The sequence below is a fragment of the Salmo salar genome, chromosome ssa09, assembly GCF_905237065.1.
Source record: "Salmo salar chromosome ssa09, Ssal_v3.1, whole genome shotgun sequence".
NCBI lineage: Eukaryota > Metazoa > Chordata > Actinopteri > Salmoniformes > Salmonidae > Salmo > Salmo salar.
In genome coordinates, this window is record NC_059450.1 from 88982468 (window position 1) to 89000828 (window position 18361).

The 18361-nt window shown below is 43.0% G+C and overlaps 1 protein-coding gene across 2 annotated transcripts in view; it reads left to right on the plus strand.

Annotated features, from left to right (window-relative positions):
• Positions 1-18361, plus strand: part of LOC106612141 (actin-binding LIM protein 3) — a 123904-nt gene that overhangs the window by 9949 nt on the left and 95594 nt on the right. For both annotated transcript variants that reach the window (XM_045724179.1, XM_045724180.1), the window contains exon 2: positions 17809-17943. In XM_045724179.1, the coding sequence (XP_045580135.1) occupies positions 17809-17943 (135 nt within the window). The remainder of the gene's footprint in view (positions 1-17808; positions 17944-18361) is intronic.

Here is an 18361-nt window from a genome sequence, read left to right on the forward strand (position 1 = left end):
ACGTGGAAGACAGCATGTTCTTTGGTATTTTTCTCCGGTAAAGACAATAACGATTCTCCATCTTAAATTTGATCGTTTATTTACGTATAAGGGTACCTAAGGTTTGATTATAAACGTTGTTTCACTTGTTTGGAAAAGTTTATTAGTAACGTTTGGGATTCATTTTGTATGCATTTTGATGGAGGGAAACTGGGTGGATTATTGACTGAAGCGTGACAGCTAAACTGAGTTTTTATGGATATAAAGAATGACATTATCGAACAAAAGGACCATTTGTGATATTTGGAGTGCCTACAGAAGAAGATCATCAAAGGTAAGGAATTTATTATATCGCTATTTCTGACTTTCGTGGCTCACCTGCCTGGTTGAAATATGTTTTTCATGCTTTTGTATGCGGGGCGCTGTCCTCAGATAATCGCATGGTGTGCTTTCGCCGTAAAGCCTTTTTGAAATCTGACAGAGCGGCTGGATTAACAAGAAGTTAATCTTTATTTTGATTAATTACTTATTTTATGAAAGTTAAATATTTATAATACTGTAGTTTGAATTTCACGCTCTGCAATTTCACCGGATGTTGGCCAGGTGGGACGGTACCGTTAAGTTAACTTCTCCATAGTCGCTGATCTAAGGTCAGTTTTTGTCTTGTAAGAATTTGTTGGTGAGAGGGTAACCAGCCTCTATCATCCGTTCTATTAGCCAACGTGCAATCACTGGAGAATAAACTGGATGAACTCTGTTTGAAACTATCCTACCAAAGGGACATTAACCTGTTGGGGATAGGGGGCAGTATTTGCATGGCCGCATAAAAAACGTACCCGATTTAATCTGGTTACTACTCCTGCCCAGTAACTAGAATATGCATATAATTGTTTGATTTGGATAGAAAACACCCTAAAGTTTCTAAAACTGTTTGAATGGTGTCTGTGAGTATAACAGAACTCATTTGGCAGGCCAAAACCTGAGAAGATTCCAAACAGGAAAAGTTCTCTCTGACAATTTCTTGGCCTTCTTGATCATCTATATCCAAAACAGGGGATCTCTGGCATAACGTGACATTTTCTAACGCTCCCATAGGCTCTCAGAAGGCGCCAGAACGTTGAATGGTGACTTTGCAGGCTGAAAAACAGTAGCGCATTTGGATAGTAGTCAATCTGAGAACAATGAGACTGGGGGCGCGTGCACGAGCCGACACCATGTTTTAATTTTTTCGTCTTTGAACGAAAACAGGGTTTCCCGGTCGGAATATTATCGCTTTTTTACGAGAAAAATCGCATAAAAATGGATTTTAAACAGCGTTTGACATGCTTCGAAGTACGGTAATGGAATATTTAGAATTTTTTTGTCACGAAACGCGCCGGGCGCGTCACCCTTCTTTACCCTTCGGATAGTGTCTTGAACGCACGAACAAAACACCGCTATTCGGAAATAACTATGGATTATTTGGAACCAAACCAACATTTGTTATCGAAGTAGAAGTCCTGGGAGTGCATTCTGACGAAGAACAGCAAAGGTAATCCAATTTTTTAATAGTAAATCTAAGTTTGGTGAGTACCACACTTGGTGGGTGTCAAAATAGCTAGCCCGTGATGGCCGGGCTATCTACTCAGAATATTGCAAAATGTGCTTTCACCGAAAAGCTATTTTAAAATTGGACACCGCGATTGCATAAAGGAGTTCTGTATCTATAATTCTTTAAAATAATTGTTATGTTTTTTGTGAACGTTTATCGTGAGTAATTTAGTAAATTCACCGGAAGTGTTCGGTGGGAATGCTAGTCACATGCTAGTCACATGCTAATGTAAAAAGCTGTTTTTTGATATAAATATGAACTTGATTGAACAAAACATGCATGTATTGTATAACATAATGTCCTAGGGGTGTCATCTGATGAAGATCATCAAAGGTTAGTGCTGCATTTAGCTGTGGTTTTGGTTTTTGTGACATTATATGCTAGCTTGAAAAATGGGTGTCTGATTATTTCTGGCTGGGTACTCTGCTGACATAATCTAATGTTTTGCTTTCGTTGTAAAGCCTTTTTGAAATCGGACAGTGTGGTTAGATTAACGAGAGTCTTGTCTTTAAAATGGTGTAAAATAGTCATATGTTTGAGAAATTGAAGTAATAGCATTTCTAAGGTATTTGAATATCGCGCCACGGGATTCCACTGGCTGTTGAGTAGGTGGGACGCAAGCGTCCCACCTAGCCCATAGAGGTTAAAAACTGTAATATCTTATGTTTCACCGAGTCGTGGCTGAACGACGACACGGATAATATACTGTTGGCTGGGTTTTCAGTGCATCGGCAGGACAGAACAGCTACGTCTGACGAGAGGTGAGAGTGTGTGTTTATTTGTCAATAACAGCTGGTGCGCAATGTCTAATATTAACCTCTTACATCTAGACGTTCCGCTAGCGGAACACCTGCTCCAATATCCAATGATAGGCGTGGCGCAAATGACAAATTCCTCAAAAATACAAAAACTTCAATTTTTCAAACATATGACTATTTCACAGCATTTTAAAGATAAGATTCTCCTTTATCTAACCACACTGTTCGATTTCAAAAAGGCTTTACAGCGAAAGCAAAACATTAGATTATGTCAGCAGAGTACCAAGGCAGAAATAATCAGACACAAAAACCCAGAAGACAGCTAAATGCAGCACTAACCTTTGATGATCTTCATCAGATGACACACCTAGGACATTATGTTATACAATACATGCATGTTTTGTTCAATCAAGTTCATATTTATATCAAAAAACAGCTTTTTACATTAGCATGTGTAATTTACTAAATTACTCACGATAAACGTTCACAAAAAGCATAACAATTATTTTAAGAATTATAGATACATAACTCCTCTATTCACTCGATATGTCCGATTTTAAAATAGCTTTTTGGTGAAAGCACATTTTGCAATATTCTAAGTACATAGCCCAGGCATCACGGGCTAGCTATTTAGACACCCAGCAAGTTTAGCACTCACCAATATCAGATTTACTATTATAAAAGTTTGATTACCTTTTGTTGTCTTCGTCAGAATGCACTCCCAGGACTGCTACTTCAATAACAAATGTTGGTTTGGTCCAAAATAATCCATCGTTATATCCGAATAGCGGCGTTTTGTTCGTGCGTCCCAGACACTATCCAAATGGTAAAGAAGGGTCGTGCGCATGGCGCAATTCGTGACAAAAAAAATCTAAATATTCCATTACCGTACTTCGAAGCATGTCAACCGCTGTTTAAAATCCATTTTTATGCAATTTTTCTCGTAAAAAAGCGATAATATTCCGACCGGGAATGTCCATTTAGCTAAACAGAGGAATGAAAACAAACCTTTTGGTCGACGCGGGCATGAGCCTGAGTCTCACAGTACTGTAACCAGCCACTACCCAAACGCGCTACTTTGTTTCAGCCAGAGCCTGCAAAGCCACGATTCCGCTTTTTGCCGCCTTCTGAGAACCTATGGCAGCCGTAGGAAGTGTCACGGGACAGCTAAGATCCTCACTCTTCAATAAACAGAGACAAGAAGAACGACACCTTGTCAGACAGGCCACTTCCTGCATGAAATGTTCTCAGGTTTTTGCCTGCCATATGAGTTCTGTTATACTCACAGACACCATTCAAACAGTTTTAGAAACTTTAGGGTGTTTTCTATCCAAAGCCAACAATTATATGCATATTCTAGTTACTGGGCAGGAGTAGTAACCAGATTAAATCGGGTACGTTTTTTATCCAGCCGTGAAAATACTGCCCCCTAGCCATAACAGGTTATTAAGGTACTGTGAGGTATTGCTCACCTGAGGTAGAGTACCTCATGATAAGCTGTAGACCACATAAGCTGTAGACTCTCTACCAAGAGAGTTTTCATCTATATTTTTTTGTAGCCGTCTATTTACCACCATAAACTGACGCTGGCACTAAGGCCGCACTCAACGAGCTGTATAAGGCCATGAGCAAACAACCATAAGAAGTTAAATTGTTTAACTTGGGTCAAACATTTTGGGTGGCCTTCCACAAGCTTCTCACAATAAGTTGGGCGAATTTTGGCCCATCCCTCCTGACTGAGCTGGTGTAACTGAGTCAGGTTTGTAGGCCTCCTTGCTCGCACACACTTTTTCATTTCTGCCCACACATTTTCTATGGGTTTGAGGTCAGGGCTTTGTGATGGCCACTCCAATACCTTGACTTTGTTGTCCTTAACCTCTTGACGGTCGCCTAGGATAGGGGGCGCTACAGCGCTTTTTGAAAAAAATTCGTGCCCATTTTAAACGGCCTACTACTCAAACTCAGAAGCTAGGATATGCATATAATTAATACCTGTGGATGGAAAACACCCTAAAGTTTCTAAAACTGTTTGAATGGTGTCTGTGAGTATAACATAAGTCATATGGCAGTCAAAACCCCGAGACAGATCGAAACAGGAAGTGGAATTCTGAATTGCGGACTCAACTTCATCTCGTTGCCTATAAATCACACCGTGAGCAATGGTTCATTGAGCACTTCCTATTGCTTCCACTAGATGTCCCCAGTCTTTACAGAGTGATTTGAGTCTCCTACTGTGAAAACTGACTGAATGACACGCTGTGGAACGTGGTCACATGAGGAGGGCCATCACCATTATGACGCCGGTGCCCCTGGCTACCCTCCCATTTTGAAACGTTTATAAAGACAATGCAATCGTCCCCCTTGAATCTTATTGGAGCTCTGGTTGAAAAAGGCCCTAAAGATTTATGTTATACAACGTTTGACATGTTTGAACAAACCTAAATAAGAAAAAAATGCATTTTGTTGAAAGAGTAGCCCCGCGCATGTCGGAACTTTTGGTGCAGCCTTCAGAACGCGCTAACAAGAACAAGCTATTGGAACATAAAGGATGAACTTTTTCAAACGAAAATACATTTGTTGTGGACCTGGGATTTCTGGAAGTGCCTAAGGATGAAGATAATCAAAGGTAAGGGATTATTGACAATAGTATACAAGACTAGATTTGATATGCGATTGTTCCAAGATGGCGCTGACCTGTATTGCTAGCCTATTGTTCTGAGTATCGCATCCCTTTTTATCGCAAAGTGTGATTACCCAGTAAAGTTATTTTTAAATCTGGCATTACAGGTGCTTTCAAGAGATATTCATCTATAAATCTTAGAATGACAATATTACATTTTAAAAATGTTTTCGAATAGTAATTTAGTAAATTGTAGCGCTGTTTCACCGGATGCATTTGAGGGAAAATAGTTAGTCAACGTTACGCGCCGATGTAAAATGCTGTTTTTATATATAAATATGAACTTTATCGAACAAAAGAATGGATGTATTGTGTAACATGATGTTACAAAAAATTCAAAAACAACAAAATGTCATAATTCAACTTTCTCAAACATACGACTATTTTATACCACTTTAAAGATACACTTCTCGTTAATCTAACCACATTGTCCGATTTCAAAAAGGCTTTACAGCGAAAGCAAAACATTAGATTATGTTAGGAGAGTACATAGACAAAAATAATCACACAGCCATTTTCCAAGCAAGGACATGTGTCAATAAAACCCAAAACACAGCTAAATGAAGCACTAACCTTTGACGATCTTCATCAGATGACACTCCTAGGACATTATGTTACACAATACATGTATGTTTTGTTCGATAAAGTTCATATTTATATCCAAAAACTGCATTTTACATTGGCGCGTGATATTCAGAAAATGTATTCCCACCAAAACAACTGGTGAATGTGCACATCAATTTACAAAAATATCTTCGTCAGAATGCACTCCCAGGACTGCTACTTCCAGAAGATATGTTGTTTTTGTTCCAAATAATCCATATTTATGTCCAAATAGCTTTGTTTTGTTCGTGCGTACAGATCACTTATCCAAAGGCATAACGCGCGAGTGCGGAACGAGAGACGAAAAGTCAAAATGTTCCATTACCGTATTTAGAAGCATGTCAAATGCTGTTTAAAATCAATCTTTATGGTATTTTTAACGTAAAATTGCAATAATATTCCAACCGAACAATAGCATATTCAGTGAAGAAGAAAAAGAAGGAGGGGCGCTCTCGCAGGACCGAGCATATCCAATCCCTTTGTTGCCAGGCAGACCACTCAGTAACTGAGCTCCTATAATCTGCCCAGTGACAGGAGAAGGCTCAAACCACTCTCTGAAGGCTTTAGACAGCCAATGGAAGCCTTAGGAAGTGCAACGTCACCCCACAGACACTGGAGCCTCGATAGAGAATCAAAAGAAGAACTACAATTCTCAGACTTGTCACTTCCTGCTTGGATTTGTCTCAGGTTTTTGCCTGCCATATGAGTTCTGTTATACTCACAGACACCATTCAAGCAGTTTTAGAAACTTCAGAGTGTTTTCTATCCAAATCTACTAATAATATGCATATTCTAGTTTCTGGGCCAGAGTAGTAACCTGTTTAAATTGGGTACGTTTTTCATCCGGCCGTGAAAATACTGCCCCCTAGCCCAGACAGGTTAAAGGCCCAGTCAACTTAGTGTATTTAAACTTCTGACCCACTGGAATTGTGATACAGTGAATTATAAGTGAAATAATCTGTCTGTAAACAATTGTTGGAAAAATGACTTGTGTCATGTAGAAAATAGATGTCCTAACCGACTTGCCAAAACTATATTTAGTTAACAAGAAATGTGTGGAGTGGTTGAAAAACGAGTTTTAATGGCTCCAACCTAAGTGTATGTAAACTTCCGACTTCAACTGTACATAGACTAATGTTTTTCCTAACCGAATAGCAACTGTTTTTCACTTTTCAAATCAATTTAATTGTCTATTTTGGTTAATGGCCTTGATGCATATGGCCTTGGTGCCCTGGCAGACTGGATACCTCTTGAAGGCCAAATGACCTTGGCTCTGAAATTTGTGATTTTCAAGAGGTACCCAATCTGCCAGGGCAACAAGGCCATCTGCACCAAGGCCATTGGACCCTATATCACACTCTGATGGATGGGCCTCCCCAAGGTGGGGGAAGGAAGGAAGGAAGGAAGGAAGGAAGGAAGGAAGGAAGGAAGGAAGGAAGGAAGGAAGGAAGGAAGGAAGGAAGGAAGGAAGGAAGGAAGGAAGGAAGGAAGGAAGGAAGGAGTGGGTGAAAAAGAGAGAGAGGGAGTGGGGGTGAGAGAAAGAGAGAACAAGAGAGGGGGGAAAAGATAGAGGGTGTAGAGAGAGAGAGTCTATACTGTTTTTTTTGTAAATAGAGACAGTCACTGACTTACTGCAGCTAATCACCACCTGCTTTGGGTGTTTCTTCTCAACATGGTCTTGTTGACAACCCTACATCCCCTCCCTCTGTTCTGTTGTCTCCATCCTTCTCTCTTCTTCTCCTCCCTCTCATCTCTTCCCTTTATCTCAGCGGAGAGAGAGAGACTAACAACGACTAACAACTAACAACATTGGACACTTTATGGAACACAAAGCGTTCACTATCTCATCCTGGAATATCCAAGGCCTGAGGTCATCTGCCTTTGGCCTAAAGAGCAGGAGCCTGGACTTCACCAAAGAAATCAGAAATACAGACATTGTCATCCTACAAGAAACATGGTATAGAGGAGATGGACCCACTGCTTGCCGTCTAGGTTACAGAGAGCTGGTAGTCCCATCCACCAAACTGCCAGGTGTGAAACAGGGAAGAGGGGTGTGATAATTTGGTATAGAGCAGACCTAACTCACTCTATTCAATTAATCAAAACAGGAACATTTTACGTTTGGCTAGAAAGTCAAAAGGAAATTATCTCAGAGATTTTTTTTTATTTAACCTTTATTTAACTCGGCAAGTCAGTTTACAATGGCGGCCTACCCCAGCAAAACTTGGACGACGCTGGGCCAATTGTGCGCCGTCCTATGGGACTCCCAATCACGACCGGATGTGATACAGCCTGGATTCGAACCAGGGACTGTAGTGATGCCTCTTGCACTGAGATACAGTGCCTTAGACCGCTCTGGAGCCAAAAAGTCCTCCTGTGTGCTACCTATATCCCCCCACAAGAATCCCCATAGTTTAATGAAGACAGCTTCTCCATTCTAGAGGGGGAAATCAACCATTTCCAGGCCCAAGGACACGTACTATAGTCTGTGGTGACCTAAATGATTGAACCTGACACTCTTAGCACACAAGGGGACAAACACCTACCTGGAGGTGGCAGTATTCCCTCCCCAATATGCCCCCCTAGACACAACTATGACAACATAACCAACAAAGATGGGTCACAACTCCTGCAGCACTGTTGCATGCTGGGTATGTACATAGTCAATGGTAGACTTCGAGGGGACTCCTACAGTAGGTACACCTATAGCTCATCTCTTGGCAGTAGTACTGTAGACTACTTTATCACCGACCTCAACCCATAGTTTCTCAGAGCATTCACAGTCAGCCAATTGACACCCCTATCAGATCACAGCAAATCATAGTCTATTTGAACAGAGCAATACTCAATCATGAGGTATTGAAGCCGAACAAACAACATATTATTAATGAAATGCTATAGATGGAAGGAAGGTAGTGTAGAAACCTTCCAAAAAACGATTTGCCAACAACAAATCCGATTCCTTCTAGACAACTTCTGGACAAAATGTTTTCCTGCAACATTGAAGGTGTAAACATAGCAGTAGGAAGCCTGAACAATATATTTGACCTATCAGCTAAGATATGAAATTACGGCAGAAAACCTAAGACAACTAACAACAATGAGAAATTATTTGATGAGGAATGTAAAAACCTAAGAAATAAATTGAGAAACCTATCCAACCAAAAACACAGAGAACCAAAAAAATCTTAGCTTCGCTATGGTGATACACTAAAGCAATACAGAAATACACTAAGCAAAAAGAAGGAACAGCATGTCAGAAATCAGCTCATTGTGATTGAAGAATCCATAGAATCAAATCACTTTTGAGAAAATTAGAACACACTAAACCAACAACAACACGATGTAACGTGGGTCGTCTAAAAGGAGACCAAGACTCCGGGCTGCGGACCGCTGCTGAAGACTCCGGGCTGCGGACCGCCGCTGAAGACTCCGGGCTACGGACCGCCGCTGAAGACTCCGGGCTGCGGACCGCCGCTGAAGATACTGGGCTGCGGACCGCAGCTGGAGGCTCTGGACTGGGGAGCATAGCTGGAGGCTCCGGACTGGGGAGCGTAGATGGAGGCTCCGGACTGGGGAGCATAGATGGAGGCTCCGGACTGGGGAGCGTAGCTGGAGGCTCCGGACTGGGGAGCGTAGCTGGAGGCTCCGGACTGGGGAGCGTCGCTGGAGGCTCCGGACTGGGGAGCGTCGCTGGAGGCTCCGGACTGAAGAGCGTCGCTGGAGGCTCCGGACGGAAAAGCGTCGCCGGAGGCTCCGGACTGGGAGGCGTCATAATAGGTTCCGGACTAGTGACCGTTGCTGCTGGCTCCATGCCATGGATCATCTCTACAGGTTCCGCGCCAAGGATCATCACTGAAGGCTTCTTACCATGGATCATCTCTACAGGTTCCACGCCAAGGATCATCACTGGAGGCTTCTTACCATGGATTATCTCTACAGGTGCCTGGCCATGGATTATTCCTACAGGCTTCGTGCCATGGTTTATCCCTACAGGCTCCGGACCATTTATAATCCCTCCAGGCTTTTTGCCAAGGATTATTTCTTCAGGTTCCAGGCCATGGATTACCTCTTCAGGCTTCTTTCCATGGAATATCCCTACAGGCTCTGGGCCATTGATCATCACTCGAGGCTTAATGCCATGGATCATCTCTCCAGGCGTCGGACCATCGATTATCACTGGAGGCTTTGTACGTGGAGCAGGAACCGGTCTCACCGGACTGGGGAGACACACTAAGGACCAAGTGCTCGAAGCAGGCACCGGCCGTACTGGGTTATGGATGCGCACTGGAGGGAGAGTGCGAAGAACAGGTACAGGACGTACTGGATTCTAGAGGCGCGCTGGAGGGAGAGCGCGAGGAGCAGGCACAGGACGTACTGTGCTATGGAGGCGCACTGGAGAGAAAGTGAGAGAGGCAGGCACATGCTTACCACAAAAAGCACGGGTAGTTGACTCAGGCCTCACCCCTGGCCCAGCCAAACTACCCGTGTGATTTTTTGGGGGGCTGCCTCTCGTTTTTCCCAGGTAGGCCCCAAGTCCAGTTCCTCCTCACCATCCACTCCGTATGTGACCAGGTGTCCATTTCTGCCCGGGCACGCCGCTTGATCCAGTCATGGTGGGTAGTTCTCTAACGTGGGTCGTCTAAAGGAGACCAAGGCGCAGCGTGTATAGTGCTCATATTTACTTTTTAATGAATACACTTGAACAAAACGACCGACAACAGTTCCGTAAGATACACTTTGACAAAACGGAAAACAACTACCCACAAAAACCCATGAAGAAAAACCCCTACTTAAATATGATCTCCAATCAGAGGCAATGAGGACCAGCTGCCTCCAATTGGAGATCAACCCAAAAAACAACAACATAGAAATAGAAAACATAGAACACAAACATAGAAATAGAAAACATAGAAAAACACAAAACACCCCCTGTCACACCCTGACCTACTCTACTATTGAAAATTACATCTTACTAGGGTCAGGACGTGACACACGAAGAGCTATTTATCCAAAATGGAGATGTATGGGTAAACCACTTCCCCAAACTTTTCAGACAAATAACAAAGAACCAAGAGCAAAAACATATACATGATCAAATACACATTTTAGAATCAGCTACTAAAGACTACCAGAACCCATTGGCTTCTGCAATTACATTGGATGAGCTACAGGACAAAATACAAACCCTCCAACCCAAAAAGGCCTGTGGTGTTGATGGTATATCAAACAGAATGATAAATATACAGACCACAACTTTAAATGGGCTATTCTTAAACTCTTTAACATCATCCTCAGCTCTGGCATCTTCCCCAATATTTGGAACCAAGGCCTGATCACCCCAATCCACAAAGGTGGAGACATACAGTATTTGACCCCAATAACTACTGTTGGAATATGGAATATATATACTGCTCAAAAAAATAAAGGGAACACTTAAACAACACAATGTAACTCCAAGTCAATCACACTTCTGTGAAATCAAACTGTCCACTTAGGAAGCAACACTGATTGACAATAAATTTCACATGCTGTTGTGCAAATGGAATAGACAACAGGTGGAAATTATAGGCAATTAGCAAGACACCCCCAATAAAGGAGTGGTTCTGCAGGTGGTAACCACAGACCACTTCTCAGTTCCTATGCTTCCTGGCTGATGTTTTGGTCACTTTTGAATGCTGGCGGTGCTTTCACTCTAGTGGTAGCATGAGACGGAGTCTACAACCCACACAAGTGGCTCAGGTACACAGCTCATCCAGAATGGCACATCAATGTGAGCTGTGGCAAGAAGGTTTGCTGTGTCTGTCAGCGTAGTGTCCAGAGCATGGAGGCCAGTACATCAGGAGACGTGGAGGGGGCCGTAGGAGGGCAACAACCACGCAGCAGGACCGCTACCTCCGCCTTTGTGCAAGGAGGAGCAGGAGGAGCACTGCCAGAGCCCTGCAAAATGACCTCCAGCAGGCCACAAATGTGCATGTGTCTGCTCAAACGGTCAGAAACAGACTCCATGAGGGTGGTATGAGGGCCCGACATCCACAGGTGGGGGTTGTGCTTACAGCCCAACACCGTGCAGGACGTTTGGCATTTGCCAGAGAACACCAAGATTGGCAAATTCGCCACTGGCACCCTGTGCTCTTCACAGATGAAAGCAGGTTCACACTGAGCACATGTGACAGACGTGACAGAGTCTGGAGACGCCGTGGAGAACGTTCTGCTGCCTGCAACATCCTCCAGCATGACCGGTTTGGCGGTGGGTCAGTCATGGTGTGGGGTGGCATTTCTTTGGGGGGCCGCACAGCCCTCCATGTGCTCGCCAGAGGTAGCCTGACTGCCATTAGGTACCGAGATGAGATCCTCAGACCCCTTGTGAGACCATATGCTGGTGCGGTTGGCCCTGGGTTCCTCCTAATGCAAGACAATGCTAGACCTCATGTGGCTGGAGTGTGTCAGCAGTTCCTGCAAGAGGAAGGCAGTGATGCTATGGACTGGCCCGCCCGTTCCCCAGACCTGAATCCAATTGAGCACATCTGGGACATCATGTCTCGCTCCGTCCACCAACGCCACGTTGCACCACAGACTGTCCAGGAGTTGGCGGATGCTTTAGTCCAAGTCTGGGAGGAGATCCCTCAGGAGACCATCCGCCACCTCATCAGGAGCATGCCCAGAAATTGTAGGGAGGTCATACAGGCACGTGGAGGCCACACACACTACTGAGCCTAATTTTGACTTGTTTTAAGGACATTACATCAAAGTTGGATCAGCCTGTAGTGTGGTTTTCCACTTTAATTTTGAGTGTGACTCCAAATCCAGACCTCCATGGGTTGATAAATTGGATTTCCATTGATTATTTGTGTGTGATTTTGTTGTCAGCACATTAAACTATGTAAAGAAAAAAGTATTTAATAAGATTATTTCATTCATTCAGATCTAGGATGTGTTATTTTAGTGTTCCCTTTATTTTTTTGAGCAGTGTATCAATGAATTGGCGAGGGCAGTCTCCAGCACCCGGCCTCACCCTACAGGACTCAGAAGTCAAATGTCTACTGTTTGCTGATGATCTGGTGCTTCTGTCCCCAACCAAGGAGGACCTACAGCAGCACCTAGATCTTCTGCACAGATTCTGTCAGACCTAAATCTCAGTGAGACAAAAATAATGGTGTTCCAAAAAAGGTCCAGTAGCCAGAACAACAAATACAAATTCTATCTAGACACTATTGTCCTAGAGCACACAAATATTTACACCTACCTCGGCCTAAACATCAACACCACAGGTGACTTCCACAAGGCTGTGAACAATCTAAGAGACAAGGCAAGAAGGGCCTTCTATGCCATCAAAAGGAACATGAACCTCGACATACCAATTAGGATCTGGCTAAAAATACTTGAATCAGTTATAGAACCCATTAACCTCTAGGGTTTTAAGGTCTGGGGTCCGCTCACTCAGCAAAATGGAAGGAAAAAAATGGGATTAACACCCAGTTGAGCCTCTGCATGCAGAATTCTGCAAAAATATACTTTGTCTACAATACAACACATTTAGACCCAAACAAATGATTAGAAAGCAAAATGATAACTATTTGGCACACTGGAAAGAATCAACCAAGGAACAGAGCAAATTGTAATGCTAACTGGCCCTGAACAAAGAGTACACAGTGGCAGAATACCTGACCACTGTGACTGACCCTAAATTAAGACAATCCTTGACCATGTACAGACTCAGTGAGCATAGTCTTGCTATTGAGAGAGACCGCCATAGGCAAAACTGGCTCTCAAGAGAAGACAGGATATGTGCACACTGCCCACAAAATTAGGTGGAAACAGCTGCACTTTTTAATCTTCTGCCAAATGTATGACCACGTTAGAGACACATATTTCCAACAGATCACACACACACACCCACAAAGAATTTGAAAACAAATCAAACTTTGATAAACTCCCATATGTTAGTTGAAATACTGCAGTGTGCAGTCACAGCAGAAAGATTTGTGGCCCGTTGCCATGAGAAAAGGGCAACCAGTGAAGAACAAACAACATTGGAAATAAAACCAATATTTATCTGTTTATTTATTTTCCCTTTCATACTTCAAAACTTCTTGAACATTGTTACAACACTGTACAAAGCCAATAATATAACATTTGAAATGTCTATATTATTTTACTACTTTTGTGTGTGTAATGTTTAATGTTTCCCTTGTTTATTTCCCTTTTGTTTATTGTCTATTCCATTTGTTTTGGCAATGTAAACATATGGTATGTTTCGCATGCCAATAAAGCCCTTTGAATTAAATTGAATTGAGAGAGATATAGTGGAAAGAGGGAGAGAGAGAGTGCGAGGGACATGTCACCTCCAATCTCCCACAATCCCTTGTGACTGTGAGCTCTCAGCACGTGTTGAGGTCGGTGTAGAAATAGCAGCAGTCTGCCACGGCCCTTTGTCTTATATCACTTAGCTACTGATCCAGGAGCTGTCTTACCACTTGGTAGTAAAACTACTGAACCACTAAGCTACCCCATTCACTGATCCAGGACCAGTTTTTAAATAGCAGCAGCCTCCCACTGCCTTTTGTATTTAAAACCACTTAGCTATCACCTTCCCTGATTCACTTAGCCCAGGGCTGCCCAACCCTCTTCCTGGAGAGCTACTGTCCTGTAGGTTTTCACTCCAGCCCTAATTTAGCAAATTTGATTCAGCTAGTTAAGGTCTTGTTGAGCAGCTAATTAGTAGAATCAGGTGTGTTAAATTAGGGCTGGACTGAAAACCCACAGGACTGTAGATCTCCAGGAAGAGGGTTGGGCAGCCCTGACTTAGCCTATCCAGGACCTGTGTATGTGCCTCCCACGGTGGTGTTTGCCTTACCATTACCACCTTCACTGATCCAGGACCAGTGGTTACAGCTGACAACAATAATGTTAATGAACCACTTAGGTACAACTGATCCAGAACCTTTGTTCTGTTTGTCTGGGATGACTTAACACTCAACAGAGGTAGACATTTACATTTGAGTCATTTAGCAGACACTCTTCTCCAGAGAGGCTTACAGTAGTGAGTCATTTAGCAGACACTCTTATCCAGAGCCTCTTACAGTAGTGAGTCATTTAGCACACACTCTTATCCAGAGAGACTTACAGTAGTGAGTCATTTAGCACACACTCTTATCCAGAGAGACTTACAGTAGTGAGTCATTTAGCACACACTCTTATCCAGAGAGACTTACAGTAGTGAGTCATTTAGCAGACGCTCTTCTGCAGAGAGACTTACAGTAGTGAGTCATTTACATATACATTTACGTCATTTAGCAGACGCTCTTATCCAGAGCGACTTAAAAATTGGTGCATTCACCTTTAGCAGACACTCTTCTCCAGAGAGACTTACAGTAGTGAGTGCGTAGATTTTCATACTTTCTTTTCTTACTGGTCCCCTCTGTGAATCAAACCCACATAAGCACCATGCTCCACCAACTGAGCCACACGAGAGAGCGAGAGAGAGAGAGAGAGAGAAAGAGAAAGAGAGAGAGAGAGTTTGGCCTTGGCTCTTTCAGCTGAAAGGCATTATGATGCCCCTAGACAAAGAGAGAGAGTTTGGCCTGCATGTGTGACATACTGTAACTATCAAAAGTGGAGTTATGTCACACATGCAGCTAACACAAATATATGGAAATGTCTGCTCTACCCATAATTACAACCAACTAATTGCAGCATTATCGCAGAAATGGAAGAGACAAGTGGAAAGGGGAAAAGTAAGGAACTTGTCTGTTGCCTCTGCATTAAAAACCAACATTGGTTAAAGAAAATTGTGATAAATGAAAAAATATACCAGTTTCATTTAAGGAACAAAACATTGATAGCTGTGCCATATAGATAGCAAAATAGTTGGGAAGAGATTTTTGATGTACGGATTCCATGGCACATGATACGCAAAACGACTTCAAGAGTTTTCTATTTATATTATCATACAAAATTCTTGCAACCAACAGCATGTTATATATATGGGGGTTACTTCCATCCCAGCTCTGCAGATTTTGCTGCGAAGAGACAGAATCATTAGATCATTTGTTTTGGTACTGTCCATATGTAACTTGTTTTTGGTCACAGATCCAGGAATGGCTGAAGAACTGTAACATTTACCTAGAGCTAACTCTGCAGATAGCAATACTGGGGGATCTGAAAAGTAATAGTCAATCGATCAATAATATAATAATACTAATAGCATAGTCAATTATTTTTAATTTACAATCTGTAGAAACTATGAGAATAGAAAGGTTCAGGACTTTTGTGAAACATCACAGCACAATTGAAAAATATATGGCAAATAGAAAACTGGATGATGTTCAGAAATAGATGGAAGGGGTTGAGTGGAGCTGAAGGGCAGGACTAATAACAGCAAGATAACGCATGTAAAATATACTGTGTCTGTAAAATGTATATAGGTTCAGAACTTTTGTGAATTATCACAGCACATTTAAAAATATATGGCAAATAGAAATAAAAATTGGATGGTGTTCAGAGATAGATGGGAGGGGTTGAGGGTAGCTGAAGGGTGGGACTAATAACAACAAGATAATGAATGTAAAATATACTGTGTCTGTAAAATGTATATAGGTTCAGAACTTTTGTGAAACAGCACAGTTAAAAATATATGGCAAAATAAAAATCCAATTGGATGGTGTTCAGAGATAGATGGGAAGGGTTGAAGGTAGCTGAAGGGTTGGGACTAATAACAACAAGATAACTATTGTAAAATAGATTGTGTCCGTAAAATGTATGTAATACCTGTCGGGGCGTTAGGTAAAAAATATATGGGGGATTGGAAATTACAACTACATGGTGGAAGCCCCAATCTATCTGCAATATTAAAGCTGATCGACCCCCTACAAATATTTTAAGATATAAAAATAATAAAATAACAATTACCACAAGATAGTTTTTGAGTGGAATTGTCCTTTAATACGGGTAATGCAACGGTGTGTACTTTCCCTCGCTCTGCTGTTGATGTCCTCAGGTATGAAGACAGGTGAAAGGCATTATCCTCTCCTCTCTTCTACTCTCCTCTCCTCCTCTCTCCTCTCCTCTCCTCTCTTCTCCTCTCCTCTCCTCCTCTCTCTGCTGTTGATGACCTCAAGAAGGAAGACAGGTGAAAGGCATTATCCTCTCCTCTCCTCTCTTCTCCTCTCCTCTCCTCCTCTCTCTGCTGTTGATGACCTCAGGAAGGAAGACAGGTGAAAGGCATTATCCTCTCCTCTCCTCTCTTCTCCTCTCCTCTCCTCCTCTCTCTGCTGTTGATGACCTCAGGAAGGAAGACAGGTGAAAGGCATTATCCTCTCCTCTCCTCACCTCTCCTCTCCTCCTCTCTCTGCTGTTGATGTTCTTAGGAAGGAAGACAGGTGAACAGCATTATCCTCCTTCTCTCCTCTCCTCTTCTCTTCTCTCCTCCTCTCTCTGCTGTTGATGTCCTCAGGAAGACAGGTGAAAGGCATTGTCCTCCTTCTCTCATCCTCTCTATGCCCTGGCTAGTGGCTAGCTCCCATGATACCTATACTCCTCCTCTCCTCTCCTCTCCTCTCCTCTCCTCTCCTCTCCTCTCCTCTCCTCTCCTCTCCTCTCCTCTCCTCTCCTCTCCTCTCCTCTCCTCTCCTCTCCTCTCCTCTCCTCTCCTCTCCTCTCCTCTCCTCTCCTCTCCTCTCTGGAGGACAGAAGCCTAGAGGATTACTCTACCTGGCACACACTACTTCCCCCTTGTCACAGAGAATTTGGTTAATCTATGCCAATCCCACACTCAATTTCAGGTTGCTTATCACTGCAGACGGGCATGGCAGTGGCCTAAACACACAGAAACATATGCACGCACGCACGCACACACTCACTGACACAGACACACACACACTATGTCTAGTACCCACTTGTTCATTGGCATGTCTGTGGAAACCTGTGGAGTTTTGTTTTGTCTTGATTCCTCCCGTAACATAATATAGTGGTAGACTTCCACCATTCCCCTTGCATCCTGTGTTGGCACAAGCACAGATTATATATATTGACTGTTTTGTATTGTTGGTTGCATCCCAGGTGGCACCCTATTCCCTATGGGCCATGTTAAGTAGTCAACTCTATAGGGAATATAGTGCCATCTGGGGGACAAACATCGACTATTATGATTGGATGAGGTCAGCTGTCTAAAGGCCTCTCCTCCTGTCTTTTTACAGCCTATCAGCAGGGCTCTTTGGGCAGTGAGCGGAGCTCTGGACCAATCCGGTGCCAGCATTGTCGGGAGGCGTGTAAGGGAGAGGTGGTGCGTGTTCAGGACACACACTTCCATGTCAAGTGTTTCACCTGCACAGGTAAGGACATGCAGGGCAACCTTCACTGCTCATTAGAAAGGTGTCTGTCTGCACTCTGCATGGAAAGCCCTCTTCCTGCAGTAGTAGGTCACCCCTGAATGTTAATCTCTCTGGGAAATGTAGGACGCTAGCGTCAACAGCCAGTGAAATAGCAGGGCGGCAAATTCAAAACAACAAAAATCTCATACTTCAAATTTCTCAAACATTCAACTATTATATGCCATTTTAAAGATACACTTCTCGTTAACCTCTCTGGGCCAGTGGGACGTTAGCGTCCCACCCTAGTCAACAGCCAGTGGAATCGCGTGGCGCGAAATACAAATACCTAAACAATGCTGTAACTTCAATTTCTTAAACATATGACTATTTTACACCATTTTAAAGATAACACTATCGTTAATCTAACCACATTGTCCAA